Here is a 20,598-nt window from a genome sequence, read left to right as displayed (position 1 = left end):
GGAGACATTTATACGCTCACTGTTGGACATACATATAGACTGTGCGACAAATTAAATTATTGTTTAGAATTACAGAAAAATCTCAATCTCACGCTTTTTCAATAGTGAACAATACATCATATTTGAAACGGATCCAGTGATGTTATCCTCCAGAGATGCACAGATGTGTGGCACAGTTCCAGGTTCTTAAAGAAGGAAGGATTGGAAATTAACTTTAAATGATTGTATCCAATGTGACTGCAGGAGGGAGTTATAGATCTCATTCAGCACTGGCCGGGACAGAATGCCACATTGCTTATTTGGATCATATAACTATTGACAGGCTTGCTACCCACAAGTTTCTCATTTCTAAAATAATATAATCTTGTCACATTCCCAGAACTGTACGATTTAATGCTGGGTGTCATTTACATTTCCTTACTTTTAAAAATCAGGGGAAATCTGAATGGAAGTCAAGCAATGTTGATATATAATGTTCTGGTTGTTTCTCTTCTGAACTAGCTAAAGGTGAGAGGTTGATGGCATAAAGTTGAAAGCGACTACAGGAAATGAAACTAATTATGCTTTTTGGATAATTAAATCAGAAAATTTGAGAGGGGGATTTCAGTAATTTCCCTCTTGATCGATAACTTCATCATTACTGAAATGAAATAGAATAATTATTTTCATGACTTGCTGCTGGGAAAAGAAGTTAATTCACTTCAACACCACGTTTTATGCATGAAGACTTACTGTATCTGCGTCTGGATTTCAGATGCAGCTGTCATTTAAACACGGCACAAACCACACGCCATACTTTGCACCCAGATTATTCTGCATTTAGCAAAAGTAAAGTTGGACACGCCGGATACACCATAACCATAAAGCTGTCTGAAAGATTTATTCTCTTTAGTTATCAGGAATCTGAAAGATATCAATAATTGTGCATGCTTTTGAGCAGTGAACACAATACCACACCACTGAGTGACACTAAATTGAGATTCAGCTGTGTGCTTTACCTAAACGTTCTCTTTTTCTCCCACCATAGCCTGATTTGGTTTAATACAATAGAATTTAGTGGAAATGTTTTTTCCAAGAAGTTCTTTTCTATATTTGTCCTGTTGCAAACTGGCTTCCCTCACATGACACTGTTCAACTGCATGTTAAAGGCTGAGGAGCCAAATACAGTCCTGGCCTACTTTATTTCAGCATCAGTGTGAGTCTATCAGACAAACAAGCTCATACTGACAATGTTTTTCCTCAGAAAAGGCAAAGCTTTTAGACTTCACTCTTGGGGACACTAGGCAGAGGAAGAGTGGATGGTCTCCAGTCTCCAGAGGGAAGCATGGATGTATTTAGAGAACTGGATAATGTGCCCAATTTATTCCAATGAAAGTTGCTAACTCAGTGATAGTTTCTCTCCTCTCCTCTTCTATGTGTTTCATCGAGGGCAGGGCTTTGCACACACTATGTGAAACACTTGGGAGTCTGCTAACTTATTGCTTTCCTACCAAAATTAAGATAAAATTCTATTCCAGTGATCTTCCGCATCCATGGGCCCATAGATCACGTGGATTAGTGTTTCCTTTACCCCGCCTTCCAGCCCACGGTCCAGCCTCGTTCTCATTCACATGATAGGTAGAAGGAAAATACCGGTAACCCTGGATTTGGCTATTAGTGCATAGTAGACCCTAACCGTCTAATCAAGTAAAAATCGCCTCTCTCCCAATATACAGTACCAGTCAAAAGTTTGGACACACCTTCTCATTTAACTACTTAGAAGAATCTAAAATATAAAACATATTCTGGTTTGTTGAGCATTTGTTTGTTTACCGCATAATTCCATATGTGTTCCTTCATAGTTTGGATGTCTTCAATATTAATCTACAATGTAGAAAAAAATAAAAATAAAGAAAAAGCATTGAATGAGAAGGTGTGTCCAAACTTTTGACTGGTACTGTAAGTTTATGGGAAAAAGTATATTTGGGCCCAATGGCATCACATGTTGCACATGGAAATTGTAATTCCACTGTTTGGCGACTATGTAAACTTTGCTACAAAGCCTGGTGCTCTCCTTGGGCCTTCTGCAACAACAACCCTTCCTGAGGTCCTTAGGAGGAGGTCTCCATTTGACCTAAATGATTTTCTTCTGGTCAACATTGAATTATTGATGTTTTTTGTTTTGTGCAGCTCCAGAGTGAAGTGGAGAAGCCTTTTTTGGCCTTCAGGGAGAACTTTAAGAAGGACATGAAGAGGTTTGACCATCACATCGCCGACCTACGGAAGCAACTGGTTGGTCGCTATGCAGCGGTGGAGAAGGTACACACCAACACATACAGATATGAGAACAAGCAAAGCAACTCTAGTGTAACACAGCTCTGTCCTTGTGCTCGGCAGCAGGATTTTTCAGGAATCATCTTGCTGGTGATTAAAATTCCACATCTTCTCCATAAGCAGACGGCTGTTTCCCTTCCTTGGAATGTTTCCTGCTTTTTGTATACATACAATGAAAAGCAATTGGCTGAAGCCTGGAGCTGAAATCTGCCTCACATCATCTGTCAAATGTGGGACAAAACAGTTGCTCTCTGATAAACTCGCCTGATGGACAATTGAGCATTTAAAGCAGGACAGGAAATCAGATACTGGCTATGGATGAATACCGAGACAGTGCATAGCAGATGGCATTATCACTGTATCACATGAATTGCAGCAGACTGTAACATTATAACAGATGCAAAATGTATCACTATAATTAGAATGATGTTTATGTTTGAAGAAGAAAAAGTCTGCTGCCTGAAACTCAGCTAGAAATTTAAAAGCAGGCCATCAACTGAACGTAGGAAAGCAGGACGCTTTAGGATAAAATATTTCATATGTGCAGCTGTGAGATCTGAGCGTGTCTGTGACTCCTGTCCCTTACTTTACCTTTGGCAGGCCCGTAAAGCTCTGGCTGACAGACAGAAAGAGCTGGAGGTGAAGACTCAGCAACTGGAGATCAAACTCAGCAACAAGATTGAAGAAGACATCAAGAAGGCCCGCAGGAAATCCACACAAGCAGGTCAGAGCCAGGGGTCAAAGGTCACACTTGGGGTTACTGTGGGGACACAGTCTCACTCAGGTGTTTGTTGTTTAAGGAAGTAGAGAGCAATTCAATTCAATTTATTTCATATAACCACAAATTACTAATTTTCCTCTGAGCACTTTACAATCTGTACACATGCGCCATCCTCTGTCCGCGAACCCTCACATCAGCACAGGAAAAACTCCCCTAAAAAAAACCTTTAACAGGGAGAAAAAAGGAAGAAACCTGGGGGAGAGCGACAGAGGAGGGATCCTTCTCCCAGGATGGACAGAATGCAATAGATGTCATGTGTACAGAATGAACAACATAACATAGTTACAACACATTCAGTGTATATGACATAAATGATTTATATAATGAGAGTAGTAAGCAGAGTAACAAAGGAAAGAATTACTTATTTACTTTGGTATCAAAAGTCAGATGGACAGACGGAGTACTTTCTTTGGGGAAAGTTTTTTGTGTCTTCACAGAAAGCAACAATCAGATTTTCTGTTTGTAGATATTTCAGATCTAATAAATATTGACTCAATTCATATTGCAGTGTACGTATTGATAACAACTGATATGGAAGAATGTGATTGAAGTTTTTTGCTCAGCCCTACATGAGCTTTTTACATAGTTACATACTGGTTTTAGTTCGAATGTTTTTTCTCTAACCTGATTCCAGACCTCAGAATCGATGCCCACATTAGATTAACATAGTTAACTTTAATTGCCGCTAACAACCACTACCACAACTTGGGTTGACTGACCTCGATAGGACTGATTCAACATTCACCACTGATTGGTTTAGAGCTTGATAACCCCACCAAAAGAAAATTGCTGACATGAACAAGCTGTGACAATCCAGTCTCATCAGGCCACATTCACACACATATGCATGTTAGGGTGTGAGGGGAAAAAAGAGGCGGGTTGGAGAAGTAGCCTTAGCAGCAGCCGGGTTGGTTTGTAAAAGTTTTAATAGGTGTGCGACCTGTGGAAAGTGGCTGGCTAAGAGTAAGCAGATGTAGACTCTCCGCCCAAGTGTGATGTCATGACTCAACCAGGCACGACCACATGCTGTCACACACAAGTACCAATCTGACTCTCCTCACACACACACACACACACACACACACACACACACACACACACACACACACACACACACACACACACAGAGTCATCCCTCCTCAATGATGCTTACGCAACCAGGGAGAAAAACAGCAGCAGTTGTTGACGGTGCTCATGGCGTCTGGCTGCTAGTGGTGATGACTACAGTGTGAGGGAAGCAGAGAGGAGACTGATGCCAAAACAACTAAAGCCTGGCATCTGTCTGCTCATAACAAAGACTCATTATCGCTTAGTGCTCTCGCTGACATGGACTGCACACAGCATGTCTTCATGTACGTCTCCTTATAGCATGGATTTCCTTATGCCGTTAAATCAACCACCTACGGCCATAATCACCCTTTGTGGAGCTCATTACTTTTGGCTTTTACTTAAAAAAAGGGAATTTATAGGTTACGTTTATAAGGGTTGTACTTCTGTGATGAACCCTTTTTGCAGTATAAACAGCTGCTCTCTTGCATTTTCTTCCCATTTAACTTCACTTTCCATTTATAGAAACACATTCTGAGCTGACCTGAAGACCCTGTTTACTGTAAACTGTGCTGCAGCAGCAGCAAACACTAAAACTTTTTGATGTGCCAGAGCACACAGTCCGCATAAAATTCAATTTATGTTCCTTTGCACCTCTTAAATCCCACAGAGCCGCCAGTAGGTCTGTCACTGTAAATTCATGCTGATGGACAAACTTTGTTCAAACACACAAAACTGTTTTATTTTAGTTATCTTGAGGGAAATTCAAAATTTACAACAATACCAAATATATTATAAGCTATAAAAGGTGAAAGATCATCATATTGAAGTAATAAGAGTACAATCTAGTTTGTCTACAGGTGACTTCTTTAACACTATGTATATAAATAGAACAGTGTGGAACAGTCTTCTGACCACTCAAAGCGCTGTAAACTAAACGTGATCATTCATACACTGACCACAGAGGCTGCAGCACCATGGGCCACCTGCTCATCAGATTCTAATTGAAACATTCACACACTCACACACCATTTCAACATGCGGGCTGGAGGAGCTGGGAATGAACCCCCCACTAATCAGAAGACCCACTCTACCTCCTGAGCCACAGCTGCAGCGGTAGCGAGTGACATTTCCATCCAACATCCTTTTTAGTCGACATTGAAACTGTATTAGCAATAAGCTAACTGAAATATTCTGATTACGGTTTTTTTTAAGTCGACCTACAACGTCCTGTACAGTTGTGTCTTTCTCACCCACCCCTGTCACCATATTTGTGGCCATGCGCTGGATGTAGCTAGGTACATCAATCGCTAGCGACGTAAATAGATGACATTTCCCATCTTATCCAATACCTGACCTATTTAAAGCTACTTCAATAAACTTCTATTTTGTGTTAATTTTGTCGGTCCCTGTGGTCAAAAGTGTGACCACAAAGTGTGGTTTTGTGCACAGAGGCAAGCATTAAGAAAAACTCTATAGAAAAAGACTTATGTGGGTCATAAAGAGGCATCAGAATTAGACTGAGACGGGCCACTCTTTGGTCCCCAGACTCCACTTTGAAAAACACTGTCCTACACTGGCTGTGAGCTATTTATCATTCACACTTAAATAGTACAGTATTAATGTGAATAAAAAGTAGCTGATATATCAGCAGAAGTTGACTGCAGAAGATTGAGAGTCATCTGCAGAATGATCAGCATCATTTCCTCCCTGATTCAATCTCAGATGATTAGTGTTTGTTTTGCTGTCAGCAGGATACAGGCAGTGCGGATAAGACCTTTCCTTTTATCATTGCATATGTTATCAAAATGGAATCTATTATCAGTCCAGACTGTCTGCACTGTTTGGTGATAATCGCATCAACTGAGTGAGGTGGAACAAGTACTGTACATGAGTGTTGTGGTAACGCATCAACAGTGTGTGAGTTAGTTTGGAAGTATCACCACCTAGTGGAGAAAAGGTGAATTTTACTGCGCGGTACACCCAGAGGAGCGTTGTCACGTCTTATTGTATTCTATTTATTCTCTCTAACAGGAGACGATCTGATGCGCTGTGTCGACCTGTACAACCAGTCTCAGTCCAAATGGTTTGAGGAGATGGTCACCACAAGTCTGGTAAGAAATAATGTGTTTTAATGTGTGTGGTTTGGTGTGTGAGAAGAAGCTGTGCTGCGTTTTTTTTAAATAAAAAAAACATCTTATTGTAGTTTGCAATTGCAATTGCAATGTGTAAAACACATATTGTAATGTCCTGAACCATTACTTAGTTTGATACAGTTCTTTTCATTGTGTGTGTAGTGTAAGGTTATGAGTGCATACTTGGTGTAGTATCTGATGGTGGTAAGATATAAGATGTATATATATATATATATATATATATATATATATATATATATATATATATATATATATATATGTATATATATATTTCATATTTTCACTTTTAGTCCGCACTAAGGCTCCCATTATGATTTCTCAAGTTAAATACAGAAAGGATTCCATATATTTATTTTTCAGTTTTATGGAAAGAGCTTTAGATTTTTGTTTCCACTTGGACAATTGATGGACCTCTATAATCATCCACATTCTCAAAATGCCCCTACACACACTGTAAAACAATATTTATAGAGAAATGGTAAACTCCTGTGTAATGCCCAATGTGTTTTGATATGTTAACACTACTAGCGAAAAAGGCATCAACACGGCCACCGTGGCCAGCTACACTGTTGGTTTGTCGCCGTTAAAGTGTTGCTCAAGCGCACGTTGCCGCGTATAAGTTGTTAAATACCTGTAGCACTGAAATCTGGCTAACAGCATATTTCTAGATGGCATAGAACGTCTTTCCCAAAAGCAAGGCATCAGGGCTCCCTCTGATTCTTTACATTCATTCCAGAGACTTCACCTTTAACAGCTTTCATGGAATGTGTGAATATTTTACAGTTTGCCAAACAGGGAATTTGCAAATGATTCTTGTTAGGTAAGTCTTTTGGCATTGCAGACTGTCTTGTCTTCTCTGTGTCGACAGATGGAAGAGTAGAGATTTCTCTATGACTCAGTCATTATTAACTGTTCTTCCTCCTCAGGAGCTCGAGCGGCTGGAGGTGGAGCGGGTAGAGGTGATCAGACAGCATCTGTGTCAGTACACCACCCTTCGACATGAGACAGACATGTTCAACCAAAGTGTAAGTGCTCAACTCAGTATTACAACTACTAATAAAAACGAAAGTTACAGATGTAACTACGGTTCTAGGAATCCTGGATGACCGCCAGAGGCAGTGCTCAACACTGTATATCTTCCGTCTCGCGCACACGTAGGTCAAGTCTTTATATCAACAAAGTCACGTGTGACTTCGGATGACCCCAGGCGGGTATAAGTTCCGGTCATCAGTCCTACGGAATCTTCTTGCAAGTTCACGAAATTCGAGTGACCAAGAACTCTGGTGGTCATCCAGGATTCATAGAACCGTAGTTACATCTGCAACTTTTGTTCTATTTCATCCTTACTGACCGCTAGAGGCAGTGCTTAACACTAGATGACTTATATCAACAGATATACAGATGTTTGCCATATTCACTCTGTAGTATCTGATGAATGTGCTGGGCGATGCCCATGAGGCCGCAGCACATATGTCCTCCACGGGCACACCTTTCAGGGTCGCCCACGACGTGGAGACATTAGTAGAATGGCACTTCACTCCGGATGGCAGAGCACGGCCGTTCGCCCCTGTATGCATGGGAAATGGTCTCTTACTGTTTCGAAAGAGCACGGCCCTTCTTAGGGCCGCCACAGCAGACAAAGAGCTGCTCTGACTGCCGTATGCAGGCGGTGGCTTCCACATAACCTCTGAGGGCCCGCATCGGGCACAGCAGCCTTGACCTCTCCTCTCCTAACGGGGGGTCAAACTGCGCAAGCTGGATAGGCTGATTGACATACAAGCGTGCCAGCACCTTTGGAAGATACGCTGTATTAGCCCACAAAGTGACACCCGAATCATCTGAGTTCCACTTCAGACATGGTTCACTCACCGACAGGGCATGTAGCTCACCCACACACTTTGCCGAAGGAGCAAAGCTGTCTTGGCCGACAGCCACCAGCCTGTGGCTCCCTACTGTGCTATTGTTGAGCATGCTGCCATGAAATAACAACCATGTACACCTTCAGGGTGAAGGGAAACCGGCCCCTATCTAAGAGGGACTGCAGGAACTCGAGAATGGCAGGCACGGGGCACTGTACTGGGTCCTTGTTCTGAACCGCACACCAGAAAACAACCTCCACCTGTTCTCGTACTGGAGACGGGTAGATGGCGCTCTGGCATTAAGAATAGTCTTTCTGACTGGTTCTATGCAGCCAATCAGCAGGGTGTCGGGCCCTCCAGCGGCCATACCCACAGTTGAAGGCGGCTGGGATCGGGATGCCAGAGCCGACCCCCTAGCTGAGACAGGAGGTCTCTCCTGTTGGGGAAGCGCCAGGGTGTCCTGCAACAGAGTCTGTGCAGCAGGGAGAACCAAGTTCTGGCTGGCCATAAGGGGGCCACCAGCAGAAATCTGTGGCCCTGTTGAAGCACTCTGAGAAGCGTTGGTAAGATCAGAGGAAACGGTGGAAAGGCAGGGCATCCTGACCCAGAGGATTGGTCCTCTCCATCAAGGAGAACCAGAGTGGGCAGTGGGTCGACATCTCTGAGGAGAAGAGATCCACCTCTGCCCTGCTGAGGAGACCCCAGATGCTGTGTACCACCTCTGGATGAAGCTGCCACTCCCCTGGTGGAGGCTTGTGACAGGAGAGGAAATCCGCGACCTGGTTACATTCCCCTTGTAGATACATTGCCCGTTGGCTGGTCAGGCAAGGGGCCGCCCAAGTCAGAAGAGCACGGGACACCCGTAGCAACTTGGTGCTCCCCTGATGGTTTATGTGTGTTTGAGCTCTAGGTGCACGGCCCGTAGCTCTAGAACATGGACATGCTCCATGCTGTCCTGAGCAGTCCACTGCCCCTGTTCTGCCACACTGCACCACACCCTGAGAGGCAGGCATCTGTTGTGACAACCTCCAGGCGGAATGGAACAGAGCCCATGGGGACACCCTTTGACAGATATGCCCTCTCCCTCCACGGGGATAAAGCAAGAAGGCAATGCTCCTGTGCCTGTGCCACTTTGCATCCAAGTGAAGGCTATTCAGCCATCTCTGCAGGGGGAGCAGTGACAGCAAGCCCAAGGGTACTACAGCTGAGGCAGTTGTCAATTTGCCCGAGAGGCGAAGAAAGAGGATGTAGGGCAACTGCCTGCCCCCTCGGAAGAGGGGAAGGCTGTGGAGGTATGTCGTCCACACGCTTGAGCGATTGACAGGCCCTCATAGTGACTGCATCCAGGGCCAAACCAATGAAGGTTATGCGCTGGGAGAGGCTCAAAGAGCTCTTCTCCATGTTCACCCTGAGGCCCAGCCGGGCCATGTGAGAGAGAAGGTGAGCCGTGTCCTGTGCCGCCTGAAGCCGGATGGTGCACAAATTAGCCAATTGTCCAGATACGGCAGTATCTTCATGCCCTGTGATTGCAGGGGGGAGAGCGCAGCCGCAACGCACCTTGTGAACACTCATGGGGAGAGGGAGAGGCCAAATGGAAGCACCCTGAACTGAAAGTGAAGGCCTTGAAGGGCAAAACGGAGAAACTGTCTGTGGTGAGGCACAATGGGAATATGGAAATAGGCATCCTTCAAGTCGACAGACGTGAACCACTCTGGAAACAGCATTTCTGCTGTGCTCAACATGTGGAATGGCAAGACCTTCAGGAACTTGTTGAGTCCCCTCAGATCCAGGACTGGGTGGCCAGTCTGCCGCCTCTCTTTTTTACGAGAAAGTAAGTCGAGTAGAATCCCCCGGACTGTGACGGGGTCTACCATCTCGATTGCACCCTTGGCCAGGAGCGCGGCTAGCTCCTGGCATAGGGCTTGGGCTTTTGCCGGGTCTGGGATGATGGTCATTTTGACCCGGCTGAAGGCTGGGGGCCAGCGTCGGAATTGAAGCTTTTACCCCTGGGTTAGGGTGGAAACCACCCAGTGGTCTAAAGCTTGAGCTCGCCAGTAGCTTATATGGTGGTGGGAGAAATAACCAACAGCCGGCCCGGAAACATCAGTTCCTGGCCCCTAGGCCTCTGAAGGTTTTGGGGGGGTGACTGTTAGTCTCCATGTTGGGAGGTTGCCTTGAGGGCAAGCGGATAGGGTTGCGTTGGTAGCGGTAGCTGGTAGGGGAGCATCGAAAGTAGCCTGCTGCAGAGGGCAAGCATGAGATGAGAGAGGGAGTTGCCGATACTGCCCATGCGTGCCGCTATGTCATAAGTCCTGGAAAGCAGGTCATCTGTGACCTGACATTGGGGGCGAGGGCACCTGGTATCAGAGTCTCCTCAGGGGAAACTATGAGGGAAGCAATAGTCAGCTGGCATACGGTCAAGGCCAGATTTTGCCGCATGGCTGCCAGGGTTCGGCCATCCGATGTAAGATAGGAGAGAACCTTGGTGTCCCTCCAGCATGCATGCAACTCCCTCAGATATTCTTCAGAGGGAGGAACACTAAAGGTGGTGGGTGCGGGAACACGCCTAAAGATGGTAAATGGACTGTACTAGCAGGTGGAGGTTCCGGCTGCTGTATATCCAGCTGCAGGCGTGCTAGTGCCATACGAATGACAGACCCCAACGAGCTGTCTTGTACACCATCTGAAGAACTCTGAGCTGAAGAATGGGAACCAGGCCCAGAAGCATGTGTGGGCCGCTCACAGTACTTCACTGTACTCACTTGACTGACGCTGCCAGTTAGATAATGTCCTCCTCTGGAGCCAGCTCAGCCACAAGCGGATTTGATGCCTCAGCCTTCCCTGCACCAGAGCTCAGCGGTCAGCAGATCCACTCTAGAAGACAGCATGCCGGACTTAGCCCTCTTGGAGGGAGCCCTTGCAGCCTCCGAGGGCCGACGTTTAAACTGGGTAGGTTGGGCTGGATTTAACTGCCCTGACAGGGGAAGGCCAACATTACCCATCAGGTGTTCCACCTCGGCCAGCCTAGCAGCCCTTACTGCACGAGGCATAATGCTGCAGTTCATACACGGGTCCTCTGAGAGGCCCTCCCTCAGATGCTCGAGGCCAAGACAAGAGGTCATCTGTCTTCAGGCTGAAGAGGAGCCATACAGGAATTACAGCTGGAAGAGTTAAACATAGCCACGACTCTAGTTGATGCGGGCTGCTAAAGTCAGTCTGAGCAAGAGCACTCTGCTGACTGTGAAGAAAACAGGCAGGGAACAGTTTATACAGTGAGAGGGGAGCGAGAACACTCTTTTCACTAGCACAGTCGCTGCAAATATTGGTGTCCCACCAGTTAGCCCAAGCGAGAGCACTCTGCTACTGTGGAAACAGGCCAGAGAACAGTCCGTCAGTGAAAGGGGAGCGAGGACACTCTACTCACTATTGTGGGAGCTGTTAAATTAGCGCTCCCTCCAGTTATCCTGAGCAAGAGCACTAATTGTGAGAGCAGTAATGTTACAAAGTCAATGTACACAATATCAATAACGTATTAGGACTAGCGTCCCACAAGGTTAAATGAGGACACTCTGTTAACTGTGAAAGCCGGATGCGACAGTGTATAACTCTACAGTGAGAGGGGAGCGGGAACACTCTCTTCACTAACACGGTAAGATGTCAATCTAGCAAACGCTGAGCGAACAAGCTCTCGTTAGCACGCCACTCAATTAGCTTGAGCGAGAGTTCGAGAAATCTTAATTGAAGACAATCTTATCTTAAGCTGATGCTACCATGGCAGTTTGCCTGCGTAAGCGAGAAGGTCTCAGGGATGACACCGGAACTTATTCCCGGCTGGGGTCATCCGAGGTCACACGTGACTTTGTTGATATAAAGACTTGACCTGCGTGTGCGCGAGACAGAAGATGTTCAGTGTTAAGCACTGCCTCTGGCAGTCAGTAAGGATGAACTAGTCCACAGTTCTGGTTGGGTGACAGAGGTTTGGGCTGTCACTTTAACGTGTATATGGTTAGAATCAATGCAATAACTTTGATTCCTATGTTTACAAGTAGAAGTCAAGTCAAATTTCACTTACAAGTATAGGTCTTGTCCTAACTAAAATGTTTAGGGGACATTAATATAAACAAGACTTCAACAGGAAATTCATATCACAGCACTACAGAAACAGGCCACGAGGTAAGCAAAGAGTAGATATTTAAAGCTATGTGCAACATATACATTGGATGCAAAATGTCAAATTAGACAGCAGTGTCTTCTGCCTGCCTGGAGAAAACCTTTATTTTTTTGCACCTTTGGCTGACTTTTTCTATTGCTCACTATGGTGCCCTTCATTATGGTTGTTACTTTTAATGTATATTGTACTTTAGCGTATATTGTACATTAAAAGCAACCAAATTTCCTCATGGGAGAATAACATTTGAGGTGAATCAATCCCACCTAAACAACTTACCGAAGTAAACATTAGATATGACCTGAGACGATGCATCAACTCTTCTTTCTTTGTCCAGACGATGGAGCCGGTGGACCAGCTGCTGCAGTGTGTGGACCCAGCCAAAGACAGAGAGCTGTGGGTGCGGGAGAATAAGACTGGAGAAATCAGGCCAGTGGACATAGAGATCTGACCCCAGTGCTGTCTTACAGCTCTGCACATGCACTCAGAAACTCTGTTCTAGAGGCTACATGCCTGAGGACTGACCTGGAGATGAAATCTGTGCTGGCATCTTCACCCAGCCCTCCACTGATCCACTTGTGACTCCTAACAGACTGAGGGATGATCAGTCAGTGCTCACTGGCTCTAGCAACCTGCTGAAGACGGAGACAGTATTTGGGGAGTATTGTGAGGACCCTAAGCGATGAATGACGATGTCAGATGATGACAGGTGGTGATGCCCAGCTGAGATGGCACAGCCAAATGGACACTATGAGTGTGAATCGTGAGGCGAATGACCAAGAAGCACCTACAATGAACATTTAACACCTGTAAATGTAGATTAGCTTTATGTCATGCAGCAGTGTATGTTGCAGCTTGTTTGTACTTTTGCTCTGTGAGATAATTCTCTGATTCACTTTTGTGTCGACACACGTGACTTCTGCAAGTTTAAAAAATATATTTAACAGATGCTGCTAAGCCAAATGCATTCAGACCTAATAGTGTAATTACCATGTTCAAGAATGAGACTAAAGTATTTAAATACTAATATCCACTTGCTAAGCCCCGCCCACCCTTGCTTCTGTTTGCTAAGCCTGTAACCCATTGCACATATTAAGTTTACAAAAACCCAATTATATCTTTTTGAAACAATATGTCAGCAGAAATAAACATTTTCATAGGACTCATCTGTTTAACTTATATTTAGAGTTTAATGTCAGGCATAATTAGGGCGTGGCTGCTCCCAGATCGCTAGCTGCTAGCTGTCTCCTCTGCAGTGTCACCTGGACCCTCCTCAGCTCCACCAACGATCAACCCCATGTTTGGATTAGTTATGCAGTCTTCACTGCTAAGACGGTTACTGCCAGAGCCACCCACTTTGAGCTTTACAGCTAGTAATATCCCCTAGTATTATAATTAAAATGTAATTGAAATGGTGTTATAATATGAGTTTGGTTTCAATGCTGCTCATTATACAAAATAAATCAACATTATAATTCACCTTCATGAGAGAAAAGGCTGTACAAATGAGAGACAACTTGTGAGTTTGACAAACGTAACACTGTGACTCCGCTGGATTTTTTTGTAAATTACCATTGGAAATGACGCAAGATACTACTGAAGGTAGCAAATGTTAGGTAGCAACATGCTAACTTTTACATGCAGCCTACGTTAGGTTAGACACATCCCTTACATTTAGTTTTTTGGGGTTTTAAGAAAAAACACCAACCATTATCAGACATAATATTGCTATTATAAGTTTATGCATGTTGAGAAATCCAAAGCCTGACAGGCTGGCTTTGCCTAGATACGGTTGCTAAGCTATGATTGTAAGTAACTGCTTGGTCGGGGTTTAGTAAACGTCAAATCACAAATCTGGCCACACTTATTAACATCTTGGAAACAATTCTCAAATCTTACATTTTGTTTCCACCAGTGGTTTACTTTATTCCCAATAAGACTTAAGAATCAGCCAATTGCCCTTTATACCCATGTTTTATAAAATATTTTGTCAATTGCTGTTCATGGGAAAGTATTCTAAAGAGAACTTACTTGTTACACGTTTTATTACTAATGGAATTGGACATGTTTTGTTATTTACACAGGGAGCCTGGTGTAGGTATATGGATGTGTGATCTGCAATGGAGATGTAAAAAGAAATACATTATATACCGAAATTTGGTACTGATAATATATGGAATACACAAAGTGGTTTTTATGCAACATATACATATAAGTAACAATCCTCTAAAATATTCTAGTTTTTGAAATGTAATTCAGTTTCTTCAGTTAGATTCAGTGTCAGTGAAGAGAATATGTTGTTCAAAATGCTCTTTTACAGCCAGGTCTTCTCCAGTATTACTGCTTAGTATTACTTGACTTTTGAAGGAAGAGGAGTGAGATGCTTTTGTACATTAACAGCTAAAGGTTGGCCTTTTTCATTAATAAAATGAAAATATGTATGTTAAAACATTTTTTTTGCTTCTGTGTAAAGATTTTGTATGAACACAAAATGAAAAAAAGGCATATATACATGAAAAAGTATTTTATTAAAAAAAAAATCATTTTCACATTCAACGATACAATGGATTGATCAAGCCATGTTACAGGTTAAGGCAGCGATAACAAAGATGGGTTTAGGTTCAGACAGAGATACACTTTAGATACGACTTTATCAGATAGTTTAGGTGAAATACATTGACACTGCATTCTTATTATTGAGCTAAAATAACCAATGTATGAAGGCACTTTGTTGCATATCTTACTTGGTAACACTTTATAATAATACTTGGTAATAAGTCATTTATGAGCCATTTGTTAATGACTAAGCATCATTTTATGAATAATAATTTACAAATCATTTATATATATATATATATATATATATTATATATATATATATATATATATATATATAAAAAATGATAATCTGCTAGCTTCACTAGCTTGAACAAGTTTGACTGATCACATAATAGCTGCTATCGTAGCTGATTTAATTCATCAAGAGGTGTTAACATATTTTCCTGGCGGGTAGGAAATATTGGCTACATACAGTATTTAGCATGTAGATTATAGTTTGAAATGTTAAACCTTGTAGTTTTTGTAATATCAGTGTTAGGAATCAGCAAACGATGACTTGCTAAATTAACATTAGATTTCAGGGTTAACCTGCTAGCCCAGCCTTGTCTAAAATCCTACAGATTTACTAGCCTCAATGTTCTTCTGTACTTGCTTGGAAAACATGCCTTAAAAATACCTAGTTAGCTATTTAAAGTTGCAGAATATGGTGCTCACTACGTACGTTGCATCTACATTCCAGTTCGTAGCCATTGGGAGACATTTAACTAGCTTTTAAATGAGTTTAGCTAGCATTTAGTGCAGTTTTAGCTTCTCTTTGTTGTTCATCCATAGAATGTGAGGCATTTCTCAATTAATTGTTACGAATTCCTTTTTGGTGCATAGAGACAACAATGTTTAAATAGTTTACCACAGTATACCATGTATAAATGATGAAGTTTAAAGGCTACCTCAGATTAACAGCTATTCATTATTTTGGTGCCATTTCGAAATGGAAACAATTATATTTGTTATTGATGTTCATAATAAACTGGCTTACAAATGATTTATAACTGGATGTAATAAAATAAAAGCTACCTTTTGGGGAATACAGAACACAATTACAATTTTCCATATTCAATCTGTCTTTACATACAAATATTACAATATGCAGGAGATATTAAAGTGTGTTAAAGTTTGTTATTAAAGTGGTGATCTTGCACACTGCAGTCATGACAGAGAGGAAGGAAAGAGAACATTTTAGAAAAGTCCAATGGAAATGTACAGTATGCACGAACAGGTGACACACACTGAATGGTTTGTTAATGACCTGAATAGCTTCTCTGATCTTTCAAACTTCATACTATGCCATGTTTCGCTTCTTCAAAAGTAGTCAGAGCTGGAGAGATGTAGCACCTGGGGAGTTGGATCAGTACTCTGAAATGTTAACCGTTATTAAGACACAGCTTGACTTCTAATCAACCATGAGCTTTTTGAGAGAGTTGAGATACGCTGGGATGAGGGAGCTGACAGACTCGTTGTCGTCGTTGAGGATCTTCTCCCCTCTGCCCTCTGAGCCCACAGAACTGGGTGACCTGACCAGGCCGGGGTACGGAGTGCTGTAACCCTGATGGAGCACAGACATACCTCAGAGTCATTATTTTAGGGATTATTTTAAGCAAAAATCAAGAATTACATTGTAATTTTATTTGATTGTTGATGTAAAACTGCAAGTCAATCAAACAATTTTCCTAAGTGACAATAAACAAATGCAAAAATACTATAAGTGTACTACCTACCAACATTTAAACAATCATATATAATCACTTTCTGACAAAAAAATGCAGACAATGAATTTGATTCTCATCATAAAGTACATCTTCAACTGTACATTGAAATCAGTTGATTTAAAGGATGGTTTCACACGTTTTCAAATCTCAGTTTATTGTCGGGGATGGGTCTTTAACTCTTCTGGTCATACCTCAACATGCTTCAGTTCTGGGAGGAGATGTTTCCATGTTACGGTGTAACATTTGGGAAGCAAGTCCCCCTTTTCTGTAATTCTGCTATACTGGGCTGAATACTGCGTCCAACTACCATATGTGATTCAACTGGATCTCATGTTTAGCATGTGGGTTATCTTGAGGGAATGGAAATCTTTTTTTTCTCCTTGTTAAAAAAATGGCTAAATAATATGATTTCCTGTTTATACTTGGAAGATACGGTCAATATGTTTTTGAAAATTTCGGGACCCTTTGTGGATTCCATTGGGGGAAGGGTGTCTAACGAGTGTATTTATGCAGGTCTAAGTCCTGTGAAACAATGAGTTACCCGCACTTGCTCCGACTATAATGGACTCTATGTGTGTGTGTGTGTGTGTGTGTGTGTGTGTGTGTGTGTGTGTGTGTGTGTGTGTGTGTGTGTGTGTGTGTGTGGCTTAGGTCTTTTGTTTGGCTGTTCCTTTCCTTCTTTTTTTACTTGTATGTGTATTTTGAATATTGGAAAATTCTAAATAAAATATTCAACAAAAAAAAGTGCTCTGCCCAAAATGACAATGCTAACATGCAGATTATTAGCATGTATAATTAACAAATGTTTGCAAGCTAATATAGCTGTCACCATAAAGTCCAGCGGAGGCTAATGGGAATGTCATTAGATTTGCAGGTATTTGGTAATAAGTAAATATAAGTTTTGATGTTGGCGCTTGAGGAAAAGTTAAAGCATCACCTAAGTCACTACAATTCGTCCTTACATGTACCTGTGTCAAATTTAAACCCATACAATAATCACCAAAGTAATTCTCATTGACTGGGGTTTCATTCTACTTATCTAGGAAACATTTTCAACTCTACATCTATATATACATAAGCACCAAATGAAATCACTTAATTTGAATATGTTTTGTGGTTCTAAAACTACATCTGAGGTTTGTTTGACTTTCCTATAAGCTGTAAATATAAACTTTTAACAGATCACAGTAAATGGGATGCAACTACAGTGCTATACTTTTTCCACCTGTAGGAGTTTAAAGGCGATGAGCGTGGTTTGTTAATCTAATAGGGAACAATATAAAGAATATTACATTACATTACATTACAGTCATTTAGCAGACGCTTTTATCCAAAGCGACTTACAATAAGTGTATTCAACATAGGTATTCAAGAGAACTACTAGTCACCAGAAGTCATAAGTGCATCTCCTTTCTATAAAGGATAATTTCCTACAATTATAGGATGATCATCACTTGATATAACAACATTTAGAAAAATGTTCTAACTACTAACTCCTGGATGGTTAGAATCAAATTATAACTCTGAATAACAACAAAAAACCACTATATACCATATTGGTCACAACAGAATCAAACAACATTCATCAGATGGCTTGTTAGCCATCAGCTAATGATCTGTTTGGTGGTACTTACAGAGGAGTATCCCTTTCCAAAACTGCCTCTGTTCTTGGTCCTGATCTTGGTGAGTGCGGACTCAGCAATGTCAGCTCGCTCCTCAGCGTCATCCAGCTCATTGACAGTCTTCCTGTACTTCGCCATGTTCATGTTAGCTTGCTCCTCCTGCAATGACCCACAGACAAGAATATCATCAAGTGACATGCACTTTATGCCAAGTAGGTTGTGAGTAGGAGGAGGAGGTGACGTACAGCCTCCTCCACTTGTCTCTTGTAGGCCTTCATCTTGTTCTGCAGCCTTTCCACCAGCTCCTGCATCCTCTGCTGGTTCTTCTGGTCCTCCTCTGACTGGAACAGCAGCTCCTTCAGACGACGCTCGTTCTTCCGCAGCGTCTTCACCGTCTCAGCGTGCCGCTTCTGCTCAGAGTCCAACTCCAGCTCTATCTCCTTCACCTGCACACAAACACACAACACCAACTATAACTGTTATTGCTCAGCAAGTGTTACTTGTTGTTCACATTCATGAGGATTTGCATGATCATCTGGGTTATTTTGTAAAATTTTATAAAAGCTCCTCCAGAGTCACAGAAAACATTATACCCCTGTTTTATCATGCTGAGTGGTCCTCCTCATGACAAGTAAACTGATCTATGTGTGTAAAAGCATGTGACATGCCCCTTTCAAGAATCCTGTGAATTAAGTATTTATCTTTAGTGTGGGACAGAGCCAGTAAGATCATGACAATCTTGCTATTCAGAGTGTTACCAATAGTTTGGTTTGTCCTTAACATGACACTAAAGGTCATTTGGCCATTAAGGTTGCAATTTGTTTGTTGGAATTTCATTAATTGCACATTTTTTTGGTAATACACTAAAGAACAATAGGAGCCTTAAGGGGGCTCCTGCATTACCATGTGTCATCTTGTGTGGCCCTAGGTCAAAATATACAATTAACTGATTAACAGTTGATATTACGCTGCTAGATTTTCTTGAATTAATCTGGGTTCATCCAAACCGCAATAAACTAACAGACACAACTCACACCAGGCAAGTAGGTAGTGTTCCAGCTGACCTAGCTGGCAACGGTCATTAGAGGTGATGACGCGTGACCCCGTACCTTTCCCTCCAACTTCTGGATGATCTTCTTGCCTCCTTTCAGCGCCATCTGCTCGGCCTCTTCCAGCCTGCTGCTCATGTCTTTGATCTGAGCCTCGAGACCTTTCTTCACTCTCTCCAGGTGGAGTGCGTGGTCCTGCTCCAGACGCAGCTCCTCCCCCACTCGCGCTAACTGAAAGAGTTACACCAGCCATTTGAAATGAAAATACAAACATCTCTACTGGTATAAAATCTCAATAACAAGGTGTGTTTTACCTCAGAGTTGGCCTTCTTGGACCTGTCTGTGGATCCTCTTAGCGCACCTTGCAGCTCATCATGCTCCTGCTGCAAAGTCTGGAGATCCACCTCAACCTTTCTCCTCCCACTCAGAGCCAACTGGAACTGAACACACAAGAGAAAACCTTGAGAAAGTCAGCAATGTACGGCAATACTGCCAACACCGGATCGATTCTTAGCTGATGCCACCGCTGGACCCGCAAGTACAGAGACACGATGCATCACCTGGTTGTTGAGGTCACTGTGTTTCTCCCTGGCCTCCTGCAGCTCCATCTCAAGGGCCTTGCGAGTCCTCTCTGTGCTCTCCAGGGCTGCACGAGTTTCCACCCCCTCGCTGACCAATAGAGAGCAGCGTCGTTCTAAGGCTGCCTGCTCCTCCCTGCACTCCTCATGGCTCTGTACCTCCTCCTCCAACTGGGCCTGCAGCTCCTGGGACAGGGACAGTGTTTCAGTCAGTAAGCCTCTAGGAGTATTAATAAAAACATACGGTACGTCATTGTCAGACCTTAATCTGCTGCTGCATCTTCTTGCTGCTCTTGTTGAGCTCTACATTGTTCTTGGTGAGCAGGTCCACTTGCAGCTCCAGCTCGTTGACGTCAGCCTCCATTTTCTTCTTCAACTTCATCCCTTCTGCTTTGCCTTTCACCTCAACATCCAGACTGGCCTGCAGGGACTCCAGCGCCCTCTGGTGACTTTTTCTGACAGAGGAGGAGAAGGATGGATTGAAAGACAGTAAAAGAGCAGTTTAATGAGACTGGCCTTACCTCTGAAGATAATGTACTATGACTTTGTTGAAGGAATAACGGTAGATAAAGGACAGGACCAAAGCAATAAGAGTTAGAGAATTACAGAGCATTATTGCCATAGGTATCTTCACTTTTTAAGCAGGACAAAAAATGATTTCCAGAAGTAGGAAAACAAGACAATGACAGAGCATAAGCAA

The 20,598-nt window shown here is 42.8% G+C and overlaps 2 protein-coding genes across 3 annotated transcripts in view; one reads left to right on the top strand and one right to left on the bottom strand.

Moving 5' to 3' along the window:
• gas7b (growth arrest-specific 7b) overlaps positions 1–14,731 on the top strand; it is a 68,540-nt gene extending 53,809 nt beyond the window's left edge. For both annotated transcript variants that reach the window (XM_054601326.1, XM_054601325.1), the window contains exons 10-14: positions 2,170–2,298; positions 2,914–3,037; positions 6,176–6,255; positions 7,224–7,322; positions 12,662–14,731. In XM_054601326.1, the coding sequence (XP_054457301.1) occupies positions 2,170–2,298; positions 2,914–3,037; positions 6,176–6,255; positions 7,224–7,322; positions 12,662–12,775 (546 nt within the window). In that variant the 3' untranslated portion in view covers positions 12,776–14,731. The remainder of the gene's footprint in view (positions 1–2,169; positions 2,299–2,913; positions 3,038–6,175; positions 6,256–7,223; positions 7,323–12,661) is intronic.
• Positions 14,732–15,547: 816 nt separating this feature from the next.
• Positions 15,548–20,598, bottom strand: part of LOC129093877 (myosin-16) — a 34,256-nt gene continuing 29,205 nt past the window's right edge. The window contains exons 17-23 of the mRNA XM_054602000.1: positions 20,161–20,353; positions 19,881–20,084; positions 19,635–19,760; positions 19,381–19,551; positions 18,517–18,717; positions 18,284–18,430; positions 15,548–16,486 (exon numbers count right to left, since the gene is read on the bottom strand). Of these exons, the coding sequence (XP_054457975.1) occupies positions 16,334–16,486; positions 18,284–18,430; positions 18,517–18,717; positions 19,381–19,551; positions 19,635–19,760; positions 19,881–20,084; positions 20,161–20,353 (1,195 nt within the window). The 3' untranslated portion in view covers positions 15,548–16,333. The remainder of the gene's footprint in view (positions 16,487–18,283; positions 18,431–18,516; positions 18,718–19,380; positions 19,552–19,634; positions 19,761–19,880; positions 20,085–20,160; positions 20,354–20,598) is intronic.

The sequence above is a fragment of the Anoplopoma fimbria genome, chromosome 7, assembly GCF_027596085.1.
Source record: "Anoplopoma fimbria isolate UVic2021 breed Golden Eagle Sablefish chromosome 7, Afim_UVic_2022, whole genome shotgun sequence".
NCBI lineage: Eukaryota > Metazoa > Chordata > Actinopteri > Perciformes > Anoplopomatidae > Anoplopoma > Anoplopoma fimbria.
The sequence above is the reverse complement of the archived record's forward strand: the minus strand, read 5'-3'. Positions and strand labels throughout refer to the sequence as shown.